Source organism: Vanellus vanellus (assembly GCF_965231255.1).
Source record: "Vanellus vanellus genome assembly, chromosome: 2".
NCBI lineage: Eukaryota > Metazoa > Chordata > Aves > Charadriiformes > Charadriidae > Vanellus > Vanellus vanellus.
Genome location: NC_138906.1, coordinates 24,421,948 through 24,445,440, shown reverse-complemented (window position 1 = coordinate 24,445,440; position 23,493 = coordinate 24,421,948). Strand labels below are relative to the sequence as shown.

At 39.7% G+C, this 23,493-nt stretch overlaps 2 protein-coding genes across 3 annotated transcripts; one reads left to right on the top strand and one right to left on the bottom strand.

Annotated features, from left to right (window-relative positions):
* The first annotated feature begins 2,670 nt into the window (after positions 1-2,670).
* OLAH (oleoyl-ACP hydrolase) lies at positions 2,671-14,711 on the top strand. 2 transcript variants are annotated; one of them, XM_082499484.1, is made up of 7 exons: positions 2,671-3,112; positions 9,424-9,555; positions 11,124-11,262; positions 11,855-11,954; positions 12,981-13,156; positions 14,070-14,155; positions 14,405-14,711. In XM_082499484.1, exons 1-7 carry the CDS (start codon positions 2,959-2,961, stop codon positions 14,536-14,538), a joined length of 921 nt encoding a protein of 306 aa, XP_082355610.1. In that variant the 5' UTR covers positions 2,671-2,958; the 3' UTR covers positions 14,539-14,711. The 2 variants fall into 2 exon arrangements, with proteins under 2 accessions (XP_082355610.1, XP_082355611.1); XM_082499485.1 differs by lacking the exon at positions 2,671-3,112 and adding an exon at positions 7,047-7,262.
* A 436-nt stretch (positions 14,712-15,147) lies between these two features.
* On the bottom strand, positions 15,148-23,030 carry ACBD7 (acyl-CoA binding domain containing 7; the record flags this gene model as incomplete). The annotated part of the gene is made up of 4 exons (XM_082478947.1): positions 22,986-23,030; positions 15,481-15,598; positions 15,309-15,371; positions 15,148-15,221 (listed from the first exon to the last, which is right to left on the bottom strand). The coding sequence occupies exons 1-4, from the start codon at positions 22,995-22,997 to the stop codon at positions 15,148-15,150; spliced, it is 267 nt and encodes an 88-aa protein (XP_082335073.1). The 5' UTR covers positions 22,998-23,030.
* Between the last annotated feature and the right edge of the window lie 463 nt (positions 23,031-23,493).

The following is a 23,493-nucleotide window of genomic DNA, read 5'->3' as shown; positions in this document are numbered from 1 at the left end:
GCAGAATTTGTTCATATAGCTATGCACAAAGTGTCCAGGTACTCCAGAAACTGGAGTTGTAATCTGCTATGGTGAGGTAGCTGCTCTATAAAAAGTGAACATATATGTAGTGAACTTTTTTCCAGGCTCTGGGCTGTGATTTTTGTTGCCAGTAAGTGTACTCTGGTATCTTCTCAATCTGTGCTCTCAGCTCTGCGTCTGTTCCTGATCAGTTCACATATGCCTTAGTTCACCTGTTCCCCTAAGTGTGAAGCATGTATCTATTGATTTAGACTTGTTCTTTTGTCTACCGCTATCACTGCTTTGTCCCCTTAAACAAAATCCTGCCTTTAACAAGCGGTTTATCTCTTACTTCTTAGGAAAGTGCAATAGACTATTCCTTGACATTTGGCTATCCTCACAATACTAGTAGTTTTACTGCTATAGCACTATGGAGGTTGCTTGCTTTCTTGGACCCTCCAAAAGCAAATGTGGGTATGTTGCTACATTTGTTGATTAGCTCCTGTTCTACAGAGCCAGTTGTGCTGCACTGTGGAGGGTTTGGAGCCTGTAGATACACAATTTGTAAAGGCAAGGTTAGGGTTCTACTTCGTGCACCTATATCAGGAGATTTTTATTCTCGCATAGAAGCACTTCCATGCTTTTAACATGCCTGAGAGCATTCAGCAATGATTTCCTCATGCTGTTTCCTGATGATTTGTCATCAGCTTACTTATTTGCTCCATGCACTGATGGAATTCCTACCTTCTGGGGAGTGAATTCAGTTCCTTTTCTGTACGAGCTCACCTTTTTGTGTCTAGAAGGGCTGTCTTAGCCAAGGCTTTGTATGGTGCTACTTCTGGGCATCTTTTGAATCTCTCCCTGCAACCTTAGTTGCTTCATATGTTTATTGTATGTTCGACCTAATGCTTTGCTCATGTCAGGTCTGCATTCTTTTTCTCTGGCAGGCATTGCACTTCATTCATATGCTCTGCTCGTGGCATTTCTTTAATTGCCTTCAGTTTTTCATGGTCAAATTGTGCTCAGTACATGCCTGGCATAGATGTTGTTAGCCTTCTTCTGCTTTAGCTTCATTACGTCCACCCTGAAATTTTGTCCTTGACAGTTTTTAGGAGTTTCTGGATTGCTGGATTCATGGTTATTTATTGCCATTGTCTTTCAGTCTTCTTCTGTAAACTTCAACTTTAAGCCTGAAAGTCTCTCTAAAATATGATTCAGTTTACTGTGGAGCACTTCAGCACTCAAAGTGATGTGCAGATTGTTCAAACCCAGGGTTATCTACTGAAGGATTTGAAAGATTTTCAGGCGTGTCACGGGTTGTATGTAAAGGAAATATGAGAGAAGTGTTTATTTCTGACTTCAAGTTGGTGTCTGGTTCTTGAAATATGTCCTCATCTTCTCTTACAAGCTGGATGGAGTCCACAGTGGCAATTCTGCCTCTTTTTTGTGCTGAGAACACCAGTGGTGGTTGTTGAACTGAAAAAAATCCCTATGGTTTCTTTTTACTTATGGGTAGCAGAGCACCTAAGGACCAACAAATTAATTTTATTATTCCATAGCTTTCTTACTGACAGTTTGTGTTGTCTCACTAGCTTATAGCACCGGATAACTTTTCTGTTATCTAGTATTGGTACCTGGAAGTGTTGCAGTCTGGTTTTGCCTCTTGTTCTGCAGTAGTGGGTATTGACATTTGGAGCCCCGCCTTGAACATTTTAGGTGTCTTTGCTGATTGAAAGCATTTCTGTAGAGTGAGCTTTGTCCCAAAACTGTTAATGAGTCTCCAAAATTAGAGACCAAAATTGGGTTTCTAAGCTGTGTGATGTATTGCAGACAATAGTATATGGGTTTGTTTGTTGTTTATCATTTCATATGCCCCACCAAGTTCCTGTAGGAGATTGTGGTTGGCCAGCAGTTTGCATTGCTAAGGCTGCTGCACTCTAGATCAGGCAGAGACTTCTGTGGAGTGCCACAAGGCTGTGCCACAAGGTTGTGCCTAGGCAGGCAGCATCCGAGTACCCTTAGGTAGAAGTCTCAAGACTGCATTGTGGACTGAAAGGGTGAGAGTATGCAAAAGTCTGTTTTCTGCCCAGATTTCTTTATTTGAAGGTCCATTGTTCTAATTTTGGTTCTTATAAAATCTGGCTTTTGGAACTCAGACACCATTCCCTGGTTTTGGTGTTTGCTGCAAGGAGAAAGTGCAGGCAGGTCTCGTATAGGCAGCTGGGATCCTGCCATGGTACATTTCTGTGTCTGCAGCTGACCACAGGGCAGGGACAGGGTGAAATTGGTATTGGTGAAGTTTTGTTCTTTCTGAGAAGCACTTCTTTTTGATTGTACCAGGGAAGCAGTTATACCAGTTATTATGATGCTCCAGATAATGTTAGATCAGCTCATATTAATCTCCTGAGATGGCAACAAAAATGCCCACTTCATTTTCTTTTATTGGCCATGGCCAGCCATGTGTAAAAACTGACCATTTTTATGTAACTTCCATGCTTCATTTCTCTTTGCAAGACTGGAAAGTCAGCTTTTCTACTAGAACCTAGTCCCTCCAGACTTCCTGTTTTCTCTGAGTACTTTTTAATTTTATTTTCTTTCTTACTCAGCAGACCTTAACAGACTGACCTTAGTGCATGTACTATGTATTAAGTACAATAATAAAAAGGATTCTGTATTTGTTAAGCCAAACTGGTTCTGTTAGCAGAACTATCTTACAGCATTGCAATGAGCTGGCTTTCTTCACACACGTACAGACTCATTCCTGCATCAAGTTAATAGGAGCATGGTGCTGAAAGTGGTCACCAAGCCATCGTCACACACATGTTCTATAACCACTTTAATAACTTTAAAACAGGTAGCTTTTCTGGAAAGCTGTTCCAGAATCTGATTTGTCCAGTGGTTAAAAATCTTATTTCTAGCTATGGTTAATTCATGAACAATTTGTAACCGTTACTTGGAATGTCCTCACTTTCCCCACCCTCATCTTCCAGTGTATTTGTAGAAAGTAACAGTCTCTTTCATAAACTCTCCTTTCTAGCTATGCCCTGCATCAGATCCGGTTTGAACTCACCTTTCTTGAAGAGGATGATCAGCGCTATAGGCAGAATTTCAGGTGAGATCTCTTCAATATTCTATCTGGTGTCACCCATCTTTCCAAATCTCTCCAGTAGATCCTGCTAATGCATCTCTAAAATCTTCCCTTCTGTGAATTCTGCTTTTCTCTCCATATTTCATCTGCATGACTCCTATTTTATTACTTGTGTATAATACTCTGAGGCCATACTTAGGAGTAATAACAAGTTGGGATGCGTGCTGGGTTTGATTCATTTGAGACTGTCTCTGTCTCAAGACTGTTTCTGTCTCAAGACTGTCCTAGAGAGGAGGCTTACCACTGCTTTCCTTTGGATGGCGTGTTATCAGCTTAGTTGCATGTCTCCCCATATAAGCAGCTAACGGTGATTTTTAAGAGGAAGATTTAAGTGTATCCTTACTTTTATCCTTTGAAGTTGAGTGATTAGGAAATGAAGTATGGCTTAAGTAAAGGTGCAAATTTGTTAAAATAATAAATAATTATTAACAATAAATAATGACTGACAAAGGAGAGACAAATTAAACTGCTCACAGTACATATAATCCAATGTATTTCACAACTGTCAATATTAAATTCAACCTTTATTAAGCAACAACTGAGAAACGCATGCTTCTTTGTTGCATTACTTCAGGGATCTGTATGTGTTCGTTTTACTGTTAAAAATGAGTCACGTTAAGTTACTATTAGTGAATTGCAACTGTACCAGCAATGTTTCTAGTCTTAAACAAGAACTGCATTGTTGGGGTTCCAGTATTAATAACTACTGAATAAAAAATTACTCTTGCACTATTTCATTATAATTTCTGAAAGAATCATACTTTCTAGTCATCTTGCAAGTTTCACCCACTTCTAATCTTACAGATTGCTCGAAGTGACAGTTCACTTCATGCATTTCAGTTGTTATGATCTGCAGAGTGCTCACTGCTTATATGGCATAGCAGATGTCATTTCCCATCAATAAATAGTAAATAAGTTTCAGTTTTTAGAGAATGAGGACATTACCTGACGTATCATTATGTCCATTTGTATTAGTACTGTGGTCCAAAAGAGGCAGAAAATTGCTATAGAGCAGCAGCTAAGAAATCTTTAAGGATGAGGAACTTCTGAGGAGTATTCGAGAATCCAAGAGGGAGACTGATCAGTGGAGCCATACTCTGCCATCCCTGATGTATGGAAGCCAACTCAGCATGGCCACTACGGAGGCAGGTCTAGTATCTGTTTTGTGACAGGAGGAAGGCAGTGTCACAAGGGATAAGGAGGGGTGGAAGAAAGTTACATCACGGAGCAGTAAGAGAAACCCCTCCTTACCTTCTAAGTTACCCTCTAAGGTACCCTTACAGAACAGGTACAACAGCCTGGGTGCAATAGATGAAGCACATAATGAGATAGAGGAGGAACCTGTGCAGGCAGTCTTGCCAAGGTCAGAGAGACCAACCCTTCACAACAAAACCTGCGCTGCGAAGAAACAACTGCAAGTTATGGTCATTTCTGATTCCCTGCTGTGTGGAACGGAAGCACTTGTTTGCAGACCGGACCCTCTTTTCAGGGAAGTTTGCTGCTTCCCTGGGGCCCAAATTAAGGACGTCACCACAAGACTGAATAGCGTAGTACAACCTTCAGTCTACTATCCATTCTTTCTCTTTCACATGGGTACAAATGGTGTTGCAACAAGAAGTCTGAGGTCAATCAAAATTGATTTCAGAGCCCTGGGAAGAATGCTAAAAATTTCGGGAGCACAGGTAGTGTTTTCCTCAGTCCTTCCAGTAATGGGGGGACACTTAGGAAGAAACACACGAGCCCAGGATATCAACACCTGACTCCAGGACTGGTGCCTCCAACAAAACTTTGGGGTTTAAAACCCTGGAAGAATCTTCAAGAGACAAGGTATGCTGGGGCCTGACGGGATCCATCTGTTCCAAAGGGGAAGTGGGTCTTGGGGCATAAGCTGGCAGGACTGATCAAGAGAGTTTTAAACTAGAATCGATGGGAGGAAAGGGATACCAACAGGATTGCAGCAGGTAAACCAAGGGTTGGCATGGCATTGCCTGAGGGTAGCAATGCTAGTGGGAATGTTTACACTGCTCCTGGGAGCATGGAGGGCTCAGGAGCGTATCTGAAATGCTTGTGCACCAGTGCATGCAGTATGAGAAACAAACAGGATGAACTGGAAGCATTGGTCAGTCCCCAGACCTATGATATCATTGGTATTAGTGAGACTTAGTGGAATGAGTCCTGTGATTGGAGTGCTGGGATGGAGGCCTACAGGCTGTTCAGGTGGGATAGGCAGGGCAGGTGAGGTGGAGGTGTCGCACTGTACATAAGGAAGAGGTTTTGATTGTACAGCCCTTACAGTTAGTGATGATGTGGTGGAGAGCCTCTGGGTGAGGATTAGGGGGATGGAAAACAAAAGAGATGTTGTAGTGGGTGTCTACCATTGATCGCCCAGCCAGGATGTAAGCACTGATGAGTTATTCTATAGACAATTAGGAGAACTTTCAGGATCGGTAGCCCTTGTCCTTATGAGAGATTTCAACTTCCCAGGCATCAGCTGGGAATATCATACTGCCGTGATGAGCAAGTCTTAGAAATTCTTGAAGTTTGTAGGAGATAACTTCTTGTCACGGGTACCCAGTGAGCTAGCTAGGAAGGATGCCTCCTAGACTTGCTATCTGTGAATAAAGAAGGACTCATGGGGGATGTGATGGCAGGTGGCTGTCTTGGCCACAGTGATCATGAAATGGTTGAGCTTAAAATTTTCAGTGTAATGAGAAAAAAGGACAGCAGAGTTGCTACCCTGGACTTCAGGAGAGCAAACTTTAAGCTGTCCAGGGAGCTAATTAGCAGAGTAGGAATAAATAAAGCATATCAAGTGCTTTAATATAAATTGTACCTTATAATCAAATAGCTCTGATAGCAGATACATGATGTGGAGAAACAATATTGGGCATAACAGTACAGGTCAGGACTAGCCAATATAAGCTGCTTTAAATTGTACACCTTCCAAACACAGGTGTGCCTCATCTTACTTCATAATAATTACAACATAAGAGTACTGTGAAAGAAGCCTTAGCAGCAGTTTCCACTTTTGCCACCATTTGGAAGTGGCAGGCGAAGAGCCTGGGACCAGCCCCCACTGCAGATCCCACGCCTCCCCGTGGAAATGGCTGCAGTCAGAAGGGTTGATTTAGGGTTCCCCAGGAAAGCAGAAATCAGAAGCAAGTAGAAGCCTAAAGACCTTGTTTGGGAAAGGAGCAATGCTTACTGACCAGCTAGGTCAACAGGCAGGCTTTTCTCTTTAACACCACAGATTTTTCAGTTTCCTAGAAATGATGAAAAGAAGTGTAGAAAAAAGAAGAGTAATGTGAGAAAACAGCTTATGTGTCTCAAGCATCAGAACCCGTTTTGGCACTTAGGTTCCTTAGTTTTGGTCACTGCTTTTGAATATTTTTGCTTTATTATTATCATTACTGACGTTTTTGGTAGAGTAACACTGGCGAAAAAAAAAAAGCCAATAAAAAAAAAGAAAAACCCACAAATGCAGTTACACAATATACTGGTGTTTTTAGGTTGCTGATAGCATCTGGTCCCCACGAGCACAACACAGGATATAGTATAAAATCATTGTATGTAACCACAGTGTGTTGTTCATGCACCGATACGTCTTCCAGCTTGTAGAAATTATAACTGGCCTACTAACTAAATGCAGTGTTTTATTCAGATCACATGATGGTCTTCTATGTTAACATTTTCAGACCCCTACAAAACTGTCTGGCAGAGGTGTGAGCTCTGTACTTTTGAATATTGTTCTAACAAAAGGCTGTATTTTCTTGGCTACTATACAAGCTTTTTCTTCAGTGGGGTTGTGGGCCTCCGTGTATTAAAACTGCTACAACTTCTCTACAGTCATGGGCATGTTAACCTCTGCTTTTTAGATCACTGGGATTGATGCAGCGCTCCTTCCTTAGATTGCTGCCAAATGCTGTGTGTCACGCCTTAACACATGATGCTTCTGTCTCCACTTTGGGATGCTGTGTGCCTCAGTCCCTGCCTTTTTTTCCAGGGTGTGGGCTCCTCCCCATAAGCCTAGGAAAGACTTAAAGCAGGCAGCTGTGCCACCTGGGTGCACATCCCCTCCTCTCCTACAAGGCTGGCTTTGCTCCCGTGTCTGCTGGTACGTACAAATTCTGATTCCTGCTTCTTGCTGTGCAGTGCCAAGAAGCGGATCCACCCGTGGACTGTCATTTCGTGGCACTGGTGGTCTTCCCGACTATTCAGGTATTTGTATCTAAAGTAAGCTGGATGGTGATGGAATAAACATGTATGAGTAGAAAGTGTGAAAGATTCTCAATGACTGGTAATGTATCTGTAAATAGTTTAAGGATTTTCACTAAATGTGCTGCTTTATCATGCTTGAAATGTTTGTGTCACCGTTGGAATCAGTTTGAGACAAGATTGTTTTCTTAACTGGACTGTTTAGTTAAAACACCGGCTTCAGAAATGTTTGAGGTTTTGTGTCTTCTTGTGAAAGAAGTGACTGTGTAAATGGGATTAATGGTACTGCTGCTAAATGAGTCTACCAGAGGAATTACATCTTCTGTAGCACTGGTTCCACTATCCTTCAGCTATTTTTAAGCGCGCATCATCTGCCCATTGATTTTTGATACAAATCTGTTTGGCTTGCTGTTCTTATAGTTTCTTTGAACTGATTCTTAACAAATGTTGACAAAGTTTCTAGTTTAAACAGATGTAAAAATCCAGACAATTTTAGTCACAGCAGCATTTGGGTAGATTTTCTTCTGTCTTCTTTACATTATGTAGTTTTAAAATAGGTATGAATTGCTGCCTATTCTGATCTGGCTGCATTTCTCAAACTTTTTGTGCAGGTAGAAAAGACTGCATAAAGGTGTATTTTATGATGAATCAGCCCTTGCGTATACTGAGCTATAATGACACCAAGAAATAATACCTGTGACAATTTTCACCATTTTGGAAATGGAATTTTGCTGCTTATTATATCCTAATTACTAGTTTTTCAGACTTTTTAACAAGAACATGTGAGTTTATTCTAATGGTTGCAGAAAACATTTTATAAAATTTTGTATCACTATTGCTTCTAATCAATTTATCTTTACCAGGTATTTTTGTTGCGCATAGTGTTCCCAGGCTGTTTTGACAGAACACAGCCTGGTATGCTGTATGAGCACGATGTCACCTCAGTGCTTATATCCGCAGATCTAATGAGCAACAATAAAGGGCAAGAAAATTGGGAAAGAATAAAAATGGTTGAGCATTGCTTTTTTCTTCAGATAGTAAAGACAGTATCTGATGCTAGAGACAATGCAGTTGGCGTTTTCGGTGCTATTTTTCCTTCTTAGCAAGAAGGAAGGAGTAGTTATAAATCTTTCTTCAGCTATTACTTCTCTTAGTCAGTAAACAAAAATAATAAAGCTGCTGTGATAAAGCTGAATGTGGCTCTGGTTACTCCACCATCTCAAAAAGGATATAACAGAATTCCAAAAAGTCCAGAGATGGGCAGCGATGATGGTCATGAGTATGGAAGCACTGCCATATGAGGGATACCTAAGCAAAGCAGGCCTTTTCACTCAGGAAAAAGAGCTGCCTGAGGGCAGAGAGAATATGAGATAAGATCTCAGAAATGCTCAGTGGCAAATTTGAGAGATGGCACCATTCACTTTCTTTACCCTGTAGCCATCGAATGCAGTTGTAGGAGTCGGATTAAAAACAAAAACAGAGAGCATTCTTTATGCAACAGATAGTAGAGCCGTGCACCTCTCTGCAACAGGGTGTCAGAGAGGCTAACTGTTCATGGGAATTTAAGGGGAGACTGGATAAATACATGAAAAAGAAATTCATAGATGTTTCCTATATATAAAGAAACTGCATCCGTAGCCATCCATTTTACCACTGTAGCAGAGAGATTATAGTAGTAGGTGGTCCTTGTTTTCTGTGTCTTTAGGTGGAGGTTATATCGTGTATGTTCTAAAAGCCTGTGTTTTTAAATGGTCACCCTGAAATCCCGTATCAATTTATTTTGCTGCTTGTTACCTTCTTTGTGGTCAGTGACTCAGTTAGGGGAAAATATTAACCAAGGGTGTTGTCCAATACTATTCCATCACCATTTGTAAAAGCCTAACTGGTTCCCACTGTTGCATGAAGATTATATAACAGATTGTTGTTGAAGCACAAGCAGTTCTGATGACAGAAAATATTGCAGCCCATTGTTTCAAATTAGACTTAATTCATTCTAATTTTCCTGTACCTGAAGAGTCTTGTTCTAGAATGATGTGTTGTTTTCCTGTGATTTTTTTTAGGAATGGAGAAGCTGGTTGTTTGTCCATACAAAAGGCCAAATGCTCTCTGTAGGCTGTTTTGCTTTCCATGGGCTGGAGGTGGAACTTCTCAATTTGCTCAATGGGGCAAACTCTTCAGCAGCTCAGTTGAAGGTTAGTCACTTGTGTAATTAAAGTAGAAGTTAAGCAAGCCTGAAATACATGGTAGCCAAATTTTTTGAAAGGCATATAATGTTCTTGAGAGCACTGCAATCTTACTCCAATGAGTCTTATCCAGAAAGGACTTCCATTAGGAATTAGTATTTCCATTAAGGTGCTGTGTTTACCAGGTTTCTGTGCCACCTTAAATCAAATTATGTTGAAACTACTGGTATGATTCAGAAACAGCAATACACTGGCATACTGTTAATATGTTAAAAAAAGGTATAACCAAGATATGAGAACTATTTTTAATGTTGAGCAACTGCACAGAATGAATTTCTGTTATCCAGAGTGTTTGCATGGTTTTGCACTCCTTGTATCAAAACTGAAGATTAAACTATGGATTTGTAATAGTGAAATGACATTTAGTTACAGTGCAAAGTAATTCTCATTGCTGTCAGGCTATATCAGCACTAAAAAGATCCATTGCTGAACTATTTGAAGAGGAACAAAGGCCGTATTCCAGAACTTCCACAAAGAAAAAAAAAACAATTTAGCATTTATAGAGAGCGTTGCCATTGCAATTCTACCAGTCCTCTAAATGCTTGTATGCTTTCTGTAAACAGTTGCACAAATCCCATCAAATTTTCCTTGATATTTATAAAAAAAATTTTAGAAAAAAGCTTTTGTCCACTGGAACTACTTCCAACAAAGTTCCTAAGGAGATGGCCTAGGAGCAACTGCAGACACAGATGAATAAAATCAGGGTGCAGCATGCTCTTTCACAGATGTTTTGTGCAGAAAGGCAGTATAGAAGATGCAAACATTTCTGTAGTGCTATCTATGGTATTAGGTAATGGTATTCTATCTCTTCTAAAATACATTTGTGTCTGACCCATTACTTCCATATGAGTTTGGCAGTACGTATGATGTCAAGATTTTAGAAAATGAACATTTTTTTCCGATCTATTCATTCCTTACTTTCTTTAAAGAGTGAGAAGATTTTTTGAAGGGAATATAATAAAAGTATGTAATATGTCCTTCCATATAAATACAAATTGCCATCAATTTATATTGTGATTCCACATTTTACTATGTGCAGTGCTGAAGAGCCTGCAAAGAAAAAAACAGGGACTGCATGATTCTAATATGGTTTAACTTTCTAATGCTGCCCTTGAAAGGATATATTTTACACAACTTACTATTGAACTACTATTCAAACTTACTATTATTGAAATTAATGAATTTATGGTTGGTATTAATACTAATTGTAATAAAGTTGCTTTGAAACCTCAGCTGAGATCAGGACCTTGTGGATCTCTGACCCAAGGCATTTATCAGTCAGATCAATTGGAGAGGCAACATTTGTGAGTAAAGGAGGGATGGAAACCTAATCTCTTACTGGATTAAAAGACAGTAGTAGCAATAGCAAATATACTCTATCAACTGTAAGAAGGATTAATTTAAATAGTCTCTATATTCTGCAGAACAGATTTAAAAAAATGAATTAAAATTATTTTACTGTTTCTATTTGAAATAACTATTATTCTTTTCCCTCCCTTTCTCGACCTCTTCTGCAGTGTCCTCTGTAAGGCTTCCTGGAAGAGAATCTCGTCTTAAGGAGCCTTTTGCGAAAGACATGACAACCGTAGCTAATGAAATTACAAGTGTTTTGTTAAAAGAATTGCAAGAAAAACCATTTGCATTTTTTGGTCACAGGTAAAAATATATACATTTTTAGATACGCTGGTGAAGGAGCTTTATCTTTGAGCTCTGGGAGGAGATAGCTTCTTCCCTTTGCAAAAACTTTAGGAAAATACACTTCTGCAAAGGTCAAGTCATCCTAAAACATGCTGTGGATCTCAATGTCTCTGGTTATGTACTTACTGCTTCAAGCACAATGTCTTCTAAAAATGGCAGTGTTGTGCTTTTTTTTTTTTTTTACACTGATAAATTATAATTATGTTTACTGTTAATTTTTGTGTCAGTTCTTGCTCTATATGAATGCAGGGGGTGAACCATTCATAAAACACATAAATTTTGAAGACTGCTTAGTCCCAAGTATTCAAAATAACTGTTCTTACTGCAAATTAAAAGAGAGAGATTAAAAAAAGGTCTGATTCGTAAAACTAGACTGTATAGGAATGCACTTCGTGTCAATTAGCTAGTATCACTATAATTTACATGTCATATATCGTTTCAGTAACTGTTCAAGATAGCCAGTTAGCACCGAAATTCAAATTATGTTTAAATTTTCCATTTTTCACATCTGTTTTTGTTTACTTTGCTTTACTTTCTCTTTTTGCTGCAGTTTTGGATCTTATATTAGTTTTGCAGTTGCACTGCACTTGAAAGAAAAGTATGGACTAGAGCCGTGCCATCTTTTTCTGTCAGGGGCACATGCCCCACACGTAAGTTACACAATCATTAACAGTACGAACCAAAACAGTACATTATCTACCAAGAGTAAAAATAACATTTTTACAGTATGGTATGCAGAGTGGCTTTCATACAAAACAAGCACTGCTTCTGAATGTATGCAGAACAATATTCTATTTTCTTAGAGGAAATTAATTCTGAAGCAGATGGAGGATTTCACGTTACAGGACATTCAGTGCTGCGAACCTTAGCCTAGGAACAACAGTCTCCTTAAGCTGATGCGAACATTTTTGACTACTGTATTATCTACTATGGCCTTTGGCTTAATACTAAAAAGTAATTAAAACAAAATATGAAGTGCCGCTCTGTACTCTGTAACATGTGAAATAACTGTCTTAACCTAGTCTTTCGTAAACCTCCTGCACCAGCCCTCAGTACTTTTCTCTGGTTATTTCTTTTCCTCTTCCTTCTTCATTGACTTTTTAATCTATCCTCAGTTCCTTCGGAGGATCTGGTGGTTCTGCTAGTCTTTCTCAGGAAAACAACAGTGAAGTGGCTTTTTCCCAGCCCTCCTGTCCTCAGTCATCATTTGCTATTTCCGTTCTTCTGTTTCTGGGGCTTCTTAGCAATCCTGAATACGAGCTACTTCATGGAAGCAATTATTATTCCTGCAAATTTCCATAATTGGCTGGTCTCTCCAATCCTACACTAGTCAGATTTGTGTCCACTGCTAGGCTTTCCTTTCTCTTAAACAGATTATTTTATTAATTGTATTTCAATAGTGAGAGTCAAACTTTGAACAAAATCAAATTAATGGTTATTTGTCTGTGGAAGTTGCAGATGTTGAGGGTACTCGGCTCACTCATAATCTGTATTTTCAGCAAACACAGTCTACTAACCCTTCCCAAGAAGTATTCTCTGTGGATGTTAAACTAATCAGCCATTGTATTTTGGAGACAGAGATTCGTTGTACTTTTTTACTAAAACAATTCTTAATGAAAATACTATTTAAAGTATATTATATACAACAGCTGATCTCTTTTGTCTGGTGTTGACAGTCTGAAGCATTTCTTCCCCTCAAAACCATACCCATAGCTGAGGCAAAAGATGAAGACGTTATTAACTATATAGAAGTTTTAGGAGGAACTCCTGCCGAGCTCCTGCAAAATGAAGACGTTATGAAACATCTGACACTTACTGTCAGAGAAGACATTAGAGTGCTTCAGACATTTTCGTAAGTTTTACAACTTTGTATTACATTTATATTTGTATTTTACAGTTTTACTTCTGTCTGATCATTCCAGGTTTTCTTTTTTGTTTCTCTGTAATTTGTTCTCATCTCTGTTATAAAAAGAATATGAAACAGTAATCACAGTTTTCTCCTTTGTGTGCTTTTCCATTTATATTCTGGTATTTAAACCCTAGATAAAACCACCGCTTACCGTAGCAACCGCTAGTTATTACAGTGGTGAACATGTCGTGGTAGAATTACAGGTCTACTTAGGCTCCAAAGTTAGTAGCCACTAAAAGGAATATTCTCACATCTTTTGTTGTTTTGTGAGGCTAATAAGCTCAACTGATCATGCTTCAGGATCGTTGCATTCAGCCTCCTGATCCGAGGCCCCGTAGCCTAACCAGAAGCAAAGAATCCCTGTGTTCATGGCATCTAGAGAGGAACTGGCTGCTTCTGTCCTAACTGCTGTCCTCACTGGATGTTACACAACCGCTCACGTAGCTGAGTGCTTAATGCTTCTTACCCTGGCAAAGACAAGGACACTCTTTGATATGGGACCCATTTTGGCCATAGGAACCTGACGCTGATAAGGCCCTGAAACATATAATATAAATTGAATATAAGCAGACAACATAATCGTTTAGCGTAGGCGAGAATTTTCATTGCAGGTTGAAGCTCTTTTTTTCCTAACTATCGGGTGATTCTTTCTTTAAAATTTTAGACTAATTGCAGTAGGGTAAGGAGCTGAGAATCTTACACCTACAGTAATTCCTTCTCCTGATGTTCTGCACAATCTAATTCCTGAAGTTTGTTACATTTTGGAGGAGAAAAAAAAAGGTATTTTGTATGTGGAAGCAAACCCCAAATATAGGTATTTTATGGAACGTTATATTACTACTTTTTATGTTCACAGTTTTGAGAAGGCAGAAAGGAATATCCCCTTATCTTGTGATATTACCTGCTTTAATGGGTCTGAAGATATATCGCGTGATTTAGAAGGTACTTTGCTTAAATGGTTTCCCTCTTACACTTACGCATTTTCCTATTGTATCAGATCAGTTAATGAAGAGTTTTCTAGGGTCTTTTATCTCCTTCTTAAATGAAACAAATCAACAGAGCAGTCTCAGTGTATGAACCAAAACAGTTGATATGGGATTTAAAATAATTATTTAATAATAACTTTGAAATAGTTATGTAAAATGACCACAATAGTTGACATTTCTCTGACACTTTAAATATCTTTTTCAGCCTGGCACGATGTAACAAGTGGAGATATTTCCTTTTATGAGCTTCCTGGAGGCCACTTTTATCTGCTGGAACCCTCTAATGAAACTTTCTTGGTAAAACACATAACAAAATGTATAGAAAATGCCGGTCTATGAGTATTTCCCTGTATTTTAATGGCAGAAAGTGTAACATTAGTCCAAAGCTCTTCATAAGTCATTCTTTCTGTACAACTGCATGCAGTTATGCCTAAGAGCTGTTCTGTGCCTCCAGATCTTTACTGTAATCCTTTAAAAGGGGGAGTTTTTTCTGATTTTTTTGAAAATAAACATTGGCTTTGGTTCTTAAAAAAGTTCTCGTCTTTTCCTCATTCTCATCTTGGATGTGCACAAACCCTTCATTTCATTCCAAAAAAAATGACAGCTATATTATTTTATTTTTAGAGCTTTGCAAAAAATGACAGCTATATTATTTTACTTTTAGAGCTTCTCTGTGTGCTTCTGTAAAAATGCTAAATATAATTTAATACCCACAAAAATACACAATTCTTACAGAAAGCTTAATTTATTAGGCTCAAATTTATTTAGAATAAGATACAATTTAAAAATAGAGTATGTACGTAAATACCCTTCACAGTCAAACAACTTCTACTTAAAAGATTTTACTGTCAGACTACACAGTAAGGAGTTAGTATTGCATTTTTCTCCACAGAGTTAGTTCATTAGCTACTGAAGAGTTAGTTGTTAGTAGGCATTACTTTGAGTATTCTAGATCCCATATTTTTCTACCATTGCTTTTGCTTTAGAGATATAGGCATTCATGGCGTCCTCCTTTGATAAACCTGCAAAGGAAAGTAGGAGTCAGTATCTTTCCTCATTTGTCATCCTATAAACATGACTACATCATGTAAATGTAATTGGTGTAACACCTTTTTTCAGGTTCCATGCCTCCCATTTGGCTTTGCCTTTCAAATCTAGCATTCCTGGACATTCTGCCAAAATGAAAGCATACCTCTGATTATCATATAGATTTACACAATGTTTGCTTAATTTAATCAAGATATGGGAGTAAATGCGAAGTACATATAGGAATAGGAATACCAATATTAATATCTCCAACAGTAGCCTGTTTGTAGAATCCATATAGTTCCTTCAGTTCTTCATCAGTTGGTCTTGTTTTTAATTTTTTTACATCTTCTGCAGCACTATCAAAGTCAGCCTGATGGAAGAAAAGGAAATGTTACTTTTCCTCTCAAGGGGTGTGAATAATATATTAAGTATAGCACACCCAGTAGTATCATTAGATACTCCCAATTACTGCTCCCTTGGGTTTAGCAGTAAGTCTAAGCATTTTCATGTGAAAGAGGCTCAATAAAACCAGAAGTTATCAGGAAAGGAACTAGGCTTACTTAGCTGATAGGGTCAGCGCTGCTACAATAAGTAAACCTCTTTTTTCCAACAGTTTTACATCTAAACACTTGGAACCACTACAGACTGTCTAGCATCAGGATATCTACAGATACATTCATGCAAGCAGCCTATACAATGAATGTGGTGTATCTGTCTTTCAGTCACAGTGGGGTTATGAAGGCGTTCATTGACCTTCACACCTCAGCAGTAATCTCTGAATCCTTTTGGCCCTGACTGTATGGCATCGACTCAAGTGGCAGAGCTCGACTACCCTCTGAGGGGTGCTGCCCACATCCCACTTCTCTGCTGACAGTGCAGTAGGTGACCAACATTTGCCACGGACAGATCTCAAGGAGATGAGCAGTGCTACTGCCAGGACCACCTCCAACACCCAACTCTCAAACGCAGTGGAGCACAGGAGTAAAGTACAAATTTACTCCTTTCATCATCATGCATCCCACAACCACATCAACCCAAAGCTACAGCCATTATTATCTGCAATCACTGCTCAGGACAGGCTGGGCAACCAATTCACTGGGTGGTGAGAGTGACTTGTGTTATGTATTATTTTATCTTATACATTTTTTTACCATTATTATGGTAAAAGGGATAGTATTAAGGTAAAAGGGAAGAGGCACCATCCAGAGGGATCTGGACAGGCTTGAGAGGTAGGCTGGTGTGAATCTTACGAAGTTCAGCAAGACCAAGTGCAAGGTCCTGCAAGTGGGTTGGGGGAATCTCAAGCACAAATACCAGCTGGGCAGAGGATGGATTGAGAGCAGCCCTGAGGAGAAGGGCTTGGGGTGTTGGTGGATGAGAAGCTCAGCGTGAGCTGGCAATGTGCACTTGCAGCCTGTAAAGTCAACTGCATACTGGGCTGCATCAAAAGAAGTGTGTCCAGCAAGTCAAGGGAAGTGATTTTGCCCCTCTACTCTGCTCTGGTGAGACCCCACCTGGAGTACTGCACCCAGCTCTGGAGCCCTGAGCACAGGAAAGACATGCACCTGTTGGAGCAGGTCCAGAGGAGGGCCACAAAGATGATCAGGGGGCTGGAGCACCTCTCCTATGAAGACCGGCTGAGAGAATTGGGGTTGTTCAGCCTGGAGAAGAGAAAGCTCCAGGGAGACCTTGCAGCAGCCTTCCTGTACTTTAAGGGGGCCTACAGGAAAGATGGGGAGGGACTCTTTATCAGGGAGTGTAGCGATAGGATGAGGGGTAACAAATTTAAACTAAAAAAGAATAGATTTAGATTAGATATTAGGAAGAAAATTTTCACTTTGAGAGTGGTGAGACACTGGAACAGGTTGCCCGGAGAAGCTGTGGATGCCCCATCCCTGGAGGTGTTCAAGGCCAGGTTGGATGGGGCTTTGAGCAACCTGGTCTCGTAGGAGGTGTCCCTGCCCATGGCAGGGGGGTTGGAACTAGATGATCTTTAAGGTCTCTTCCAACCCAAATCCTTCTATGATTATTACTGTTATTGTTATTTTCCTTTTTTCTGTTATTGTTGTATTAAACTGTTCTTTCCTTTCTTCTTCTTTTCTCCATGTGCAGTTTGTTCCTGTTTTAATAAAAATAATTCTCAATATTAATCAAATGCAACTATACCATAGAATATTAGAACAGCATGAAACTTTAGGTCCAACTTTTTGTGTCTGATTACTTTTAAGAACATCTAAATACTGTGGATTTTTTAATTTTTTCTTATACCTAACCAAGTTTTTGAGAGCACTGCAAGACAAATACAGGATTTTTCTAGAATTAAAAACCAAAACGCCCAGAATATGTTATTTAGATAATCCAAAATCATGTGCTCCAGACTACATATAAAACCTGAATCAATACTGTTGAAATGACCTTACAGCATCTCTTCTCAGCATTTTTTTTGTTTGTTTCCAGCTACTCTATTCTTTACATAGAAAAAAAAAAAAAAATCGGCATTCTAGCAGGAATTAAACTGATCATGAAAACTATTTTAATTGAAGTAACTGGATTTAGTCAGCTTGGATCAGAACTAAAAATGGATTGTATGAACAACAAAAGCTCTTTTGCTTCTTTGTTCTGGATAAAGAAAATGTAAATATTTTCTGCTACAAAGTTCAATGTCAGAAATATGAAACCCAATAATTTGTTTCCCTGAAAGACTAGAAAACTGGAGTACAAGCTTTCTCACCTCAGTTGAAAGAGTAAATTGTTAAACATTTCATAAAATGCCTTCTGTCCCAATTCATCACAGAATAAGTCTTTGAACTTTCAGGCAGAAGTTGCAGTAATAGACAATTACAGCACAAATTACACACATGCTATATAAGCAGAACCAGTTCTTTGCATTGAAGTCAAACTGAGCTTTTCTGACAGCTGCAAGCTCTCAGAGTCAATACCACCCTTCTCCTCTCTGTTTGCAGAATCCAGCGCTCTTGACTACAGCTCCCAAATACTTTAATGATACAGACAGTAATAGTTGCCCGATGTTCCCCTTAGAAGCCTGGCAAAGTACAAATTTCACAGATGGTACCCTACAAATAGTCACACTGCTCTAAGTAAGCAAATCTTGGCAAGTCTACAGAGGGTCCCATTTAAAAAGTAGCCATATTAGCAGCTTAATGATTTAAATTGAATAATAAAAGCAAATGTTTCCCAAAACCCATTTCAAGCATCATTAAAACATCTAGTCGTTACCAACTAAGCCTAAGGACGTCCTCTGTTCTTTCCATAACTCTGCCTTATCTCTGATCATCTTTTGCTTATTAATGGGAGGGACCCCTACCACAGGAAAGAAACTCAAGAAGAGAACATGACACTTAATAGCAAACCCTTTTCAGGACTGTACGAGGGTTAGGAGCTATACAATAGCACGCATTGAGTCCTCAACCTTCACAATATGTAGTGACCTTTTTGTAAAGTTATTCAGAAGCCTTTCCTAAGCTGTACAGGGTGGCATTTTGTAGTCTGAAAGCAAGGGTGTATCTCCTCACTGCCATACAACAATCATTTTGAAATTATCTTAAAAGAATAAGGTCTGTGGAGCAGGAGCTTATGCAATTTAAAAAAAGACCAAAGCGCTCTGGCAAGTCAGCTCAACAAAATAATTTCAGTTTGATTTAATGTTTTAAATGAGCAATAATGACATTAATGATGATGTAGATTCAACACTTTTAAAGAAGAACTCCAGCCGTATCCTGGAGGCTGCATCAGAAGAAGCATGGCCAGCAGGTCAAGGGAGGTGATTCTGCCCCTCCACTCTACTCTAGTGAGACCCCACCTGGAGTACTGCACCCAGCTCTGGAGCCCTCAACATAGGAAAGACATGGACCTGTTGGAGCGAGTCCAGAGGAGGACCATGAAGATGATCAGAGGGCTGGAGCACCTCTGCTATGAAGAGAGGCTGAGAGAGTTGCGGTTGTTCAGCCTGGAGAAGAGAAGGCTCTGGGGAGACCTTATTGCAGCCTTCCAGTCCCTAAAGGGGGCCTACAGGAGAGCTGGGGAAGGACTTTTTACAAGTGCATGTAGTGATATGACACGGGAGAACAACTTCAAGCTGGAAGAGGGGAGATTTAGATTAGATATTAGGAAAAAAATTTTTCACTGTGGGGGTGGTGAGGCACTGGAACTTTACTGGAACTTGGACTTTACAAAGTTTACAGCACAAGTTGTAACAAGTTGGGATCAGTCATTAGGTCAATGTGAAAACAGTATATTCTCTACATTTACTTGTTCTTGATGCCATAAAAGAAAAATCCGTACAAACAAGAAAATCCTAATCTCAAATTTGATTAGAGAAATCGATTCTTTCTCTGGAAATTATAGCTTTGATAGCTTCTAGCTTAGGTGCAAACAAAAACATTTTGCATCATGCATCATTCAATCATTGGTTTATCCTAGATGTTCAAAAGAGAAGTCTCTTTGGCCATAAAAGAACAGAACAGCACTTTAGTTATTAATCACAGTCCATGGTTGATGTGTGCTTCTTCCAAGCAATATAATAAAGTCCTCACTAGGAGGAATTCCTAATATTTGTAATATTAATATTTGCATTCATGAAAGCCTTGCAATCTTTGTTTTTCTTCTTATGCGGTACTTTCTCTTGTTCTCCTTCTGTAGGGTAACTGTACCTGAACTTCCTACAACCATCTGAAATGCTTCTGCAACTTCAAATGTTAAACTCATTTTTAATTTTTCACCAAAAACTGCCCATGGCTATACAAAGTAAGTAAATATCACTATCCTTCTTTTCAGAAGTAAAACCAGAAAGGTGAACGCAGAGGTTTGAGGCCAGCAAGCTGCCAACAGCGCAGGGAGAGAACTCCAGGCTTTGGGGCACGAGAGCACTGCCCTGTGCCTTAGGCACAGCACGGGCGCCTTCAGCCTGGGAGCACCAGCGCGGTGGACACTTCACTTTAGACAGCAATCTGAACTCACAGTACTTGTGAGAGCGTTCGTATGACTTTTTACCTCACTATATACCTTGACAGATAAGTAGCTTACCCCTCCATGAAAACAGGCCCAGTCCACTTTGTGCTTACCTCAGGGCAGCAGCAAGGACACAGGCTCTTACTGCAGAAGAACTCACATGCTCCGATTTTACATCCCGGCTTACCCCAGCATCACTCCAGACATGCCGCACTGCTGCGCAGTGTTTCAGACACCACAGCGTTAGGACACAAAGGAGTTTTGTACTCGGGTACCAAAACTGTAGTCTAATTACGCAAAAATACATGTACACATGCACTAACAACAGTATTTTTAATAGATGTATATCGTTTCTAATGGACAAGTGCTCAACGAGGGGAAACAAAATCAGCAACGCAACTAACTTATCACTGTATTAAAAATAGCGTGCAAAAGAAACTGGAACTGTACATCTTTGACACTCCTAAAAGCAAAGCATTTACACTCACACTGTTGATACAGATGTATAAAAGGGATGTACATTTGTTTGTTTACAAAAACAAATGTGATGGCCCACCAGTCTTAATATTTCTTTTATAGGTAAAGTTTTATTAAAATAAATATTTCATCCTTAAACCAAACACCAGAAATGTGACGTTCTTGACTGTACCTATCACTGACTCCTACATCACAGACATCTCTTCGTATTACCCATACACATACAAACAAAAGCAGCATTCATGCTCGGTTAACAGTAAGATTAGGAAGTGGTGTCAATAATAAAACATAACTGAGTTGCCACAATCAGTTAAAGTTTAAATAAGTTTTATCTTCATCTTTGTACTGTGGCCACTACTGCATATGAGCTTCTGCCAGCATTGATGTACAAGGACCATTCACGTCAGTGGAAATCTTCTAGATGCCTTGAATTGTTTTCTGATCTAAACTTCACAGTAAGAATTAATTTGAAGCGTTGTTAGACTCGTACAAGACAAAAGATAACTCAGAAAAAATAAATTAAGAAAGGAAACCATTAAGTTAATAAGCTTCTTATCTTCATATACTTTTTTCTATTTGGTTCTGCAGGCAAGTATCACAAGATAACTGTTTTAAAAATACACAAATGCATATCTTACACAGCAAATATGCAGAAATGAAACTTAGATACTAAATATTTCTTTCCTCATCTCCCTCTAGCCAATCATTGTGCACAGACTGTTGCTTAGGATTTGCTTGCTTACACAACATGCTTAGGAGCGGCCTATAAAAATATAATTTCCTTTTAATCACATACCGATAAAATTCCCTTTAACTCCTCAAATTAAAAGCATAAGTATATATACAGACATAAACATACACATACACACGCATTAAAGATTAACGCACAAATCACCAGACTGTTATCACATACTCCCTTTTTGCAAAGAAAAAAGCTTGAATGAATTCTTCATCTACAGCAGAATATTTTACCAGTCTGCAAAACTTATGTCTTTTACAGCCTCCCTGATGAAAGCATTATTTTATTCATTTTGTCCTCATTCCATACAGATTGATCCAATGAATTTTTATGGATATGGATGGTAGCTATCGACCAAACCGATAGTGGATAGAAAAACTCTATCGTGTCTAATGCAGAATGTATAGGATATCATAATATTTCAACCACTGATTTTTGTATGACAGTGTAACTGTATACAGCAGTATGACATATCATACTGCACTCAGCTCTTTCAGCTTAATCATCAGGCTAATAAATTTGTTTTCTAGAGTGAATTCAAGGTAGGATAAAATCAACTATAATTTCAGCGATCACTAATTAAACAAAGGTGGTGTTATGTTTGGGATTTGGCAGTTCTGACCGACTGAAGAAATAGGATTCTTCCTCTTAGCTGTAAAACACCACAATGAAACCTCTGTGCCGTTCGGCATAATTGCAGCTCAGAAGAAAATTGCTGAGCTACTGGCAATACACTCCCTGCATCTAGGTCAGAGCATTATGTTGCTCACTCTTTGCAAAACACGCACACTAACCAAGCTGAGACAGACATTATAATGAGACCGGGATAAAAGGGCTCGCAAATCTTGAAGTGAAAGGGATAATAGAAGGCCTAATGAAGAAAAACAGCCTAATCCATCAGGGCATGGGCAAGACAAGGGATGTATTCATAGTTTGCTACAAAGGTAGGAGGCTAAAAGCCAGCAATGAAGATAATTTCCTCAAGAACTATTTAAATCTACAGTCGGAGAGAAGGTAGAAGGAAGAAAGTAGAAGCTTTCCTACCAAAACACAAGCCCATCAAAATGTACCACTCCAAAGATGCACACACCTTAAAAAAAAATAAAATGCACGACTCCCTTAAAAAATATTCACGCTTCCCAAATGCACATATACCACTGCTTCAGTGTTAGAAGTTTCCCTCGTCCTCTTATAGCTCCAAGTAAGTAGCTAGATCCTAAAAGAATAAATACATACCTATCTTTCAATGTATAATCCAGTCCTAGCAAACTCAGATGCACATGTAAAGAAAAATAATTCACGCATGCTCTAAACAGGTAAGGCTCCAAAAAATTACATGACCTATGAATAGTTCAAAATAAGCAGCATTTCTCTCCCCCTCCACTTGTGAAAATACATTATTTAACCTCCAAAAGCTTAAGCAAATTTCCCGTCCCGCAAGGTAACCTTGATTTTGCAGTAATAATCCTTATGCTAAAGAAATAACGCTGTCTCTGACACAGCATTGCACAGACAGACAGCCCATCCCTCCCTCTCCTCGCCTCTCTGCCTCACCAGATGCAGAACCGCTTACCTGAAGAGTCATGATGCTGCGAGGATGTTCAGGGAATGGCTTCGCTCCTTCTCCAGCAGGGACGTAGCGCTTATGCCTCTTGGCTCCTGCGGCGCGAGCGTGGCGGCGGGGAACGTGCTCCACGGAGGGCGTTGGACTGGCAACGAGTGACCTCAGCTCGCCCGCTGCAACAAAGCCACGCCGGGGCAGGACGCGGGGGCTCACTCCTGCTGAGCCTCGGGACCCGCAGGGACAACTGAGTGACTACAGTTGCCAGGGAAGGGACAGTGGGGGCATTAAGCCCACACTAGTTTCTTCAGAAAGCCTGAGTTCATTTCTATACGCCTGAGGATTAGGCCGCCAGCCTGAAAGCAGAGATACAGCAAGATTCCCAAGCCATTTGTTTGAAAAAGGAATTTCTCGAGTGATTTGAACCGCAGTCAGCCCAGTTACTGCTGCTGCTCCCTCCGCAGCAGCCCCTGCCTGTGCCCGTGCCCGTGCCCAGCCCTGCCTGGGACCCCGCACCCTC

Bases quoted from the DNA above. Each gene is read 5' to 3' on its own strand.
- OLAH (XM_082499484.1), top strand. From the start codon at position 2,959: ATGTCCTCACTTTCCCCACCCTCATCTTCCAGTGTATTTGTAGAAAGT. The intron at 3,113-9,423 runs GTGAGATCTCTT...GATTTTTTTTAG, and splicing joins CGCTATAGGCAGAATTTCAG to GAATGGAGAAGCTGGTTGTT. The intron at 13,157-14,069 runs GTAAGTTTTACA...TTATGTTCACAG, and splicing joins AGAGTGCTTCAGACATTTTC to TTTTGAGAAGGCAGAAAGGA.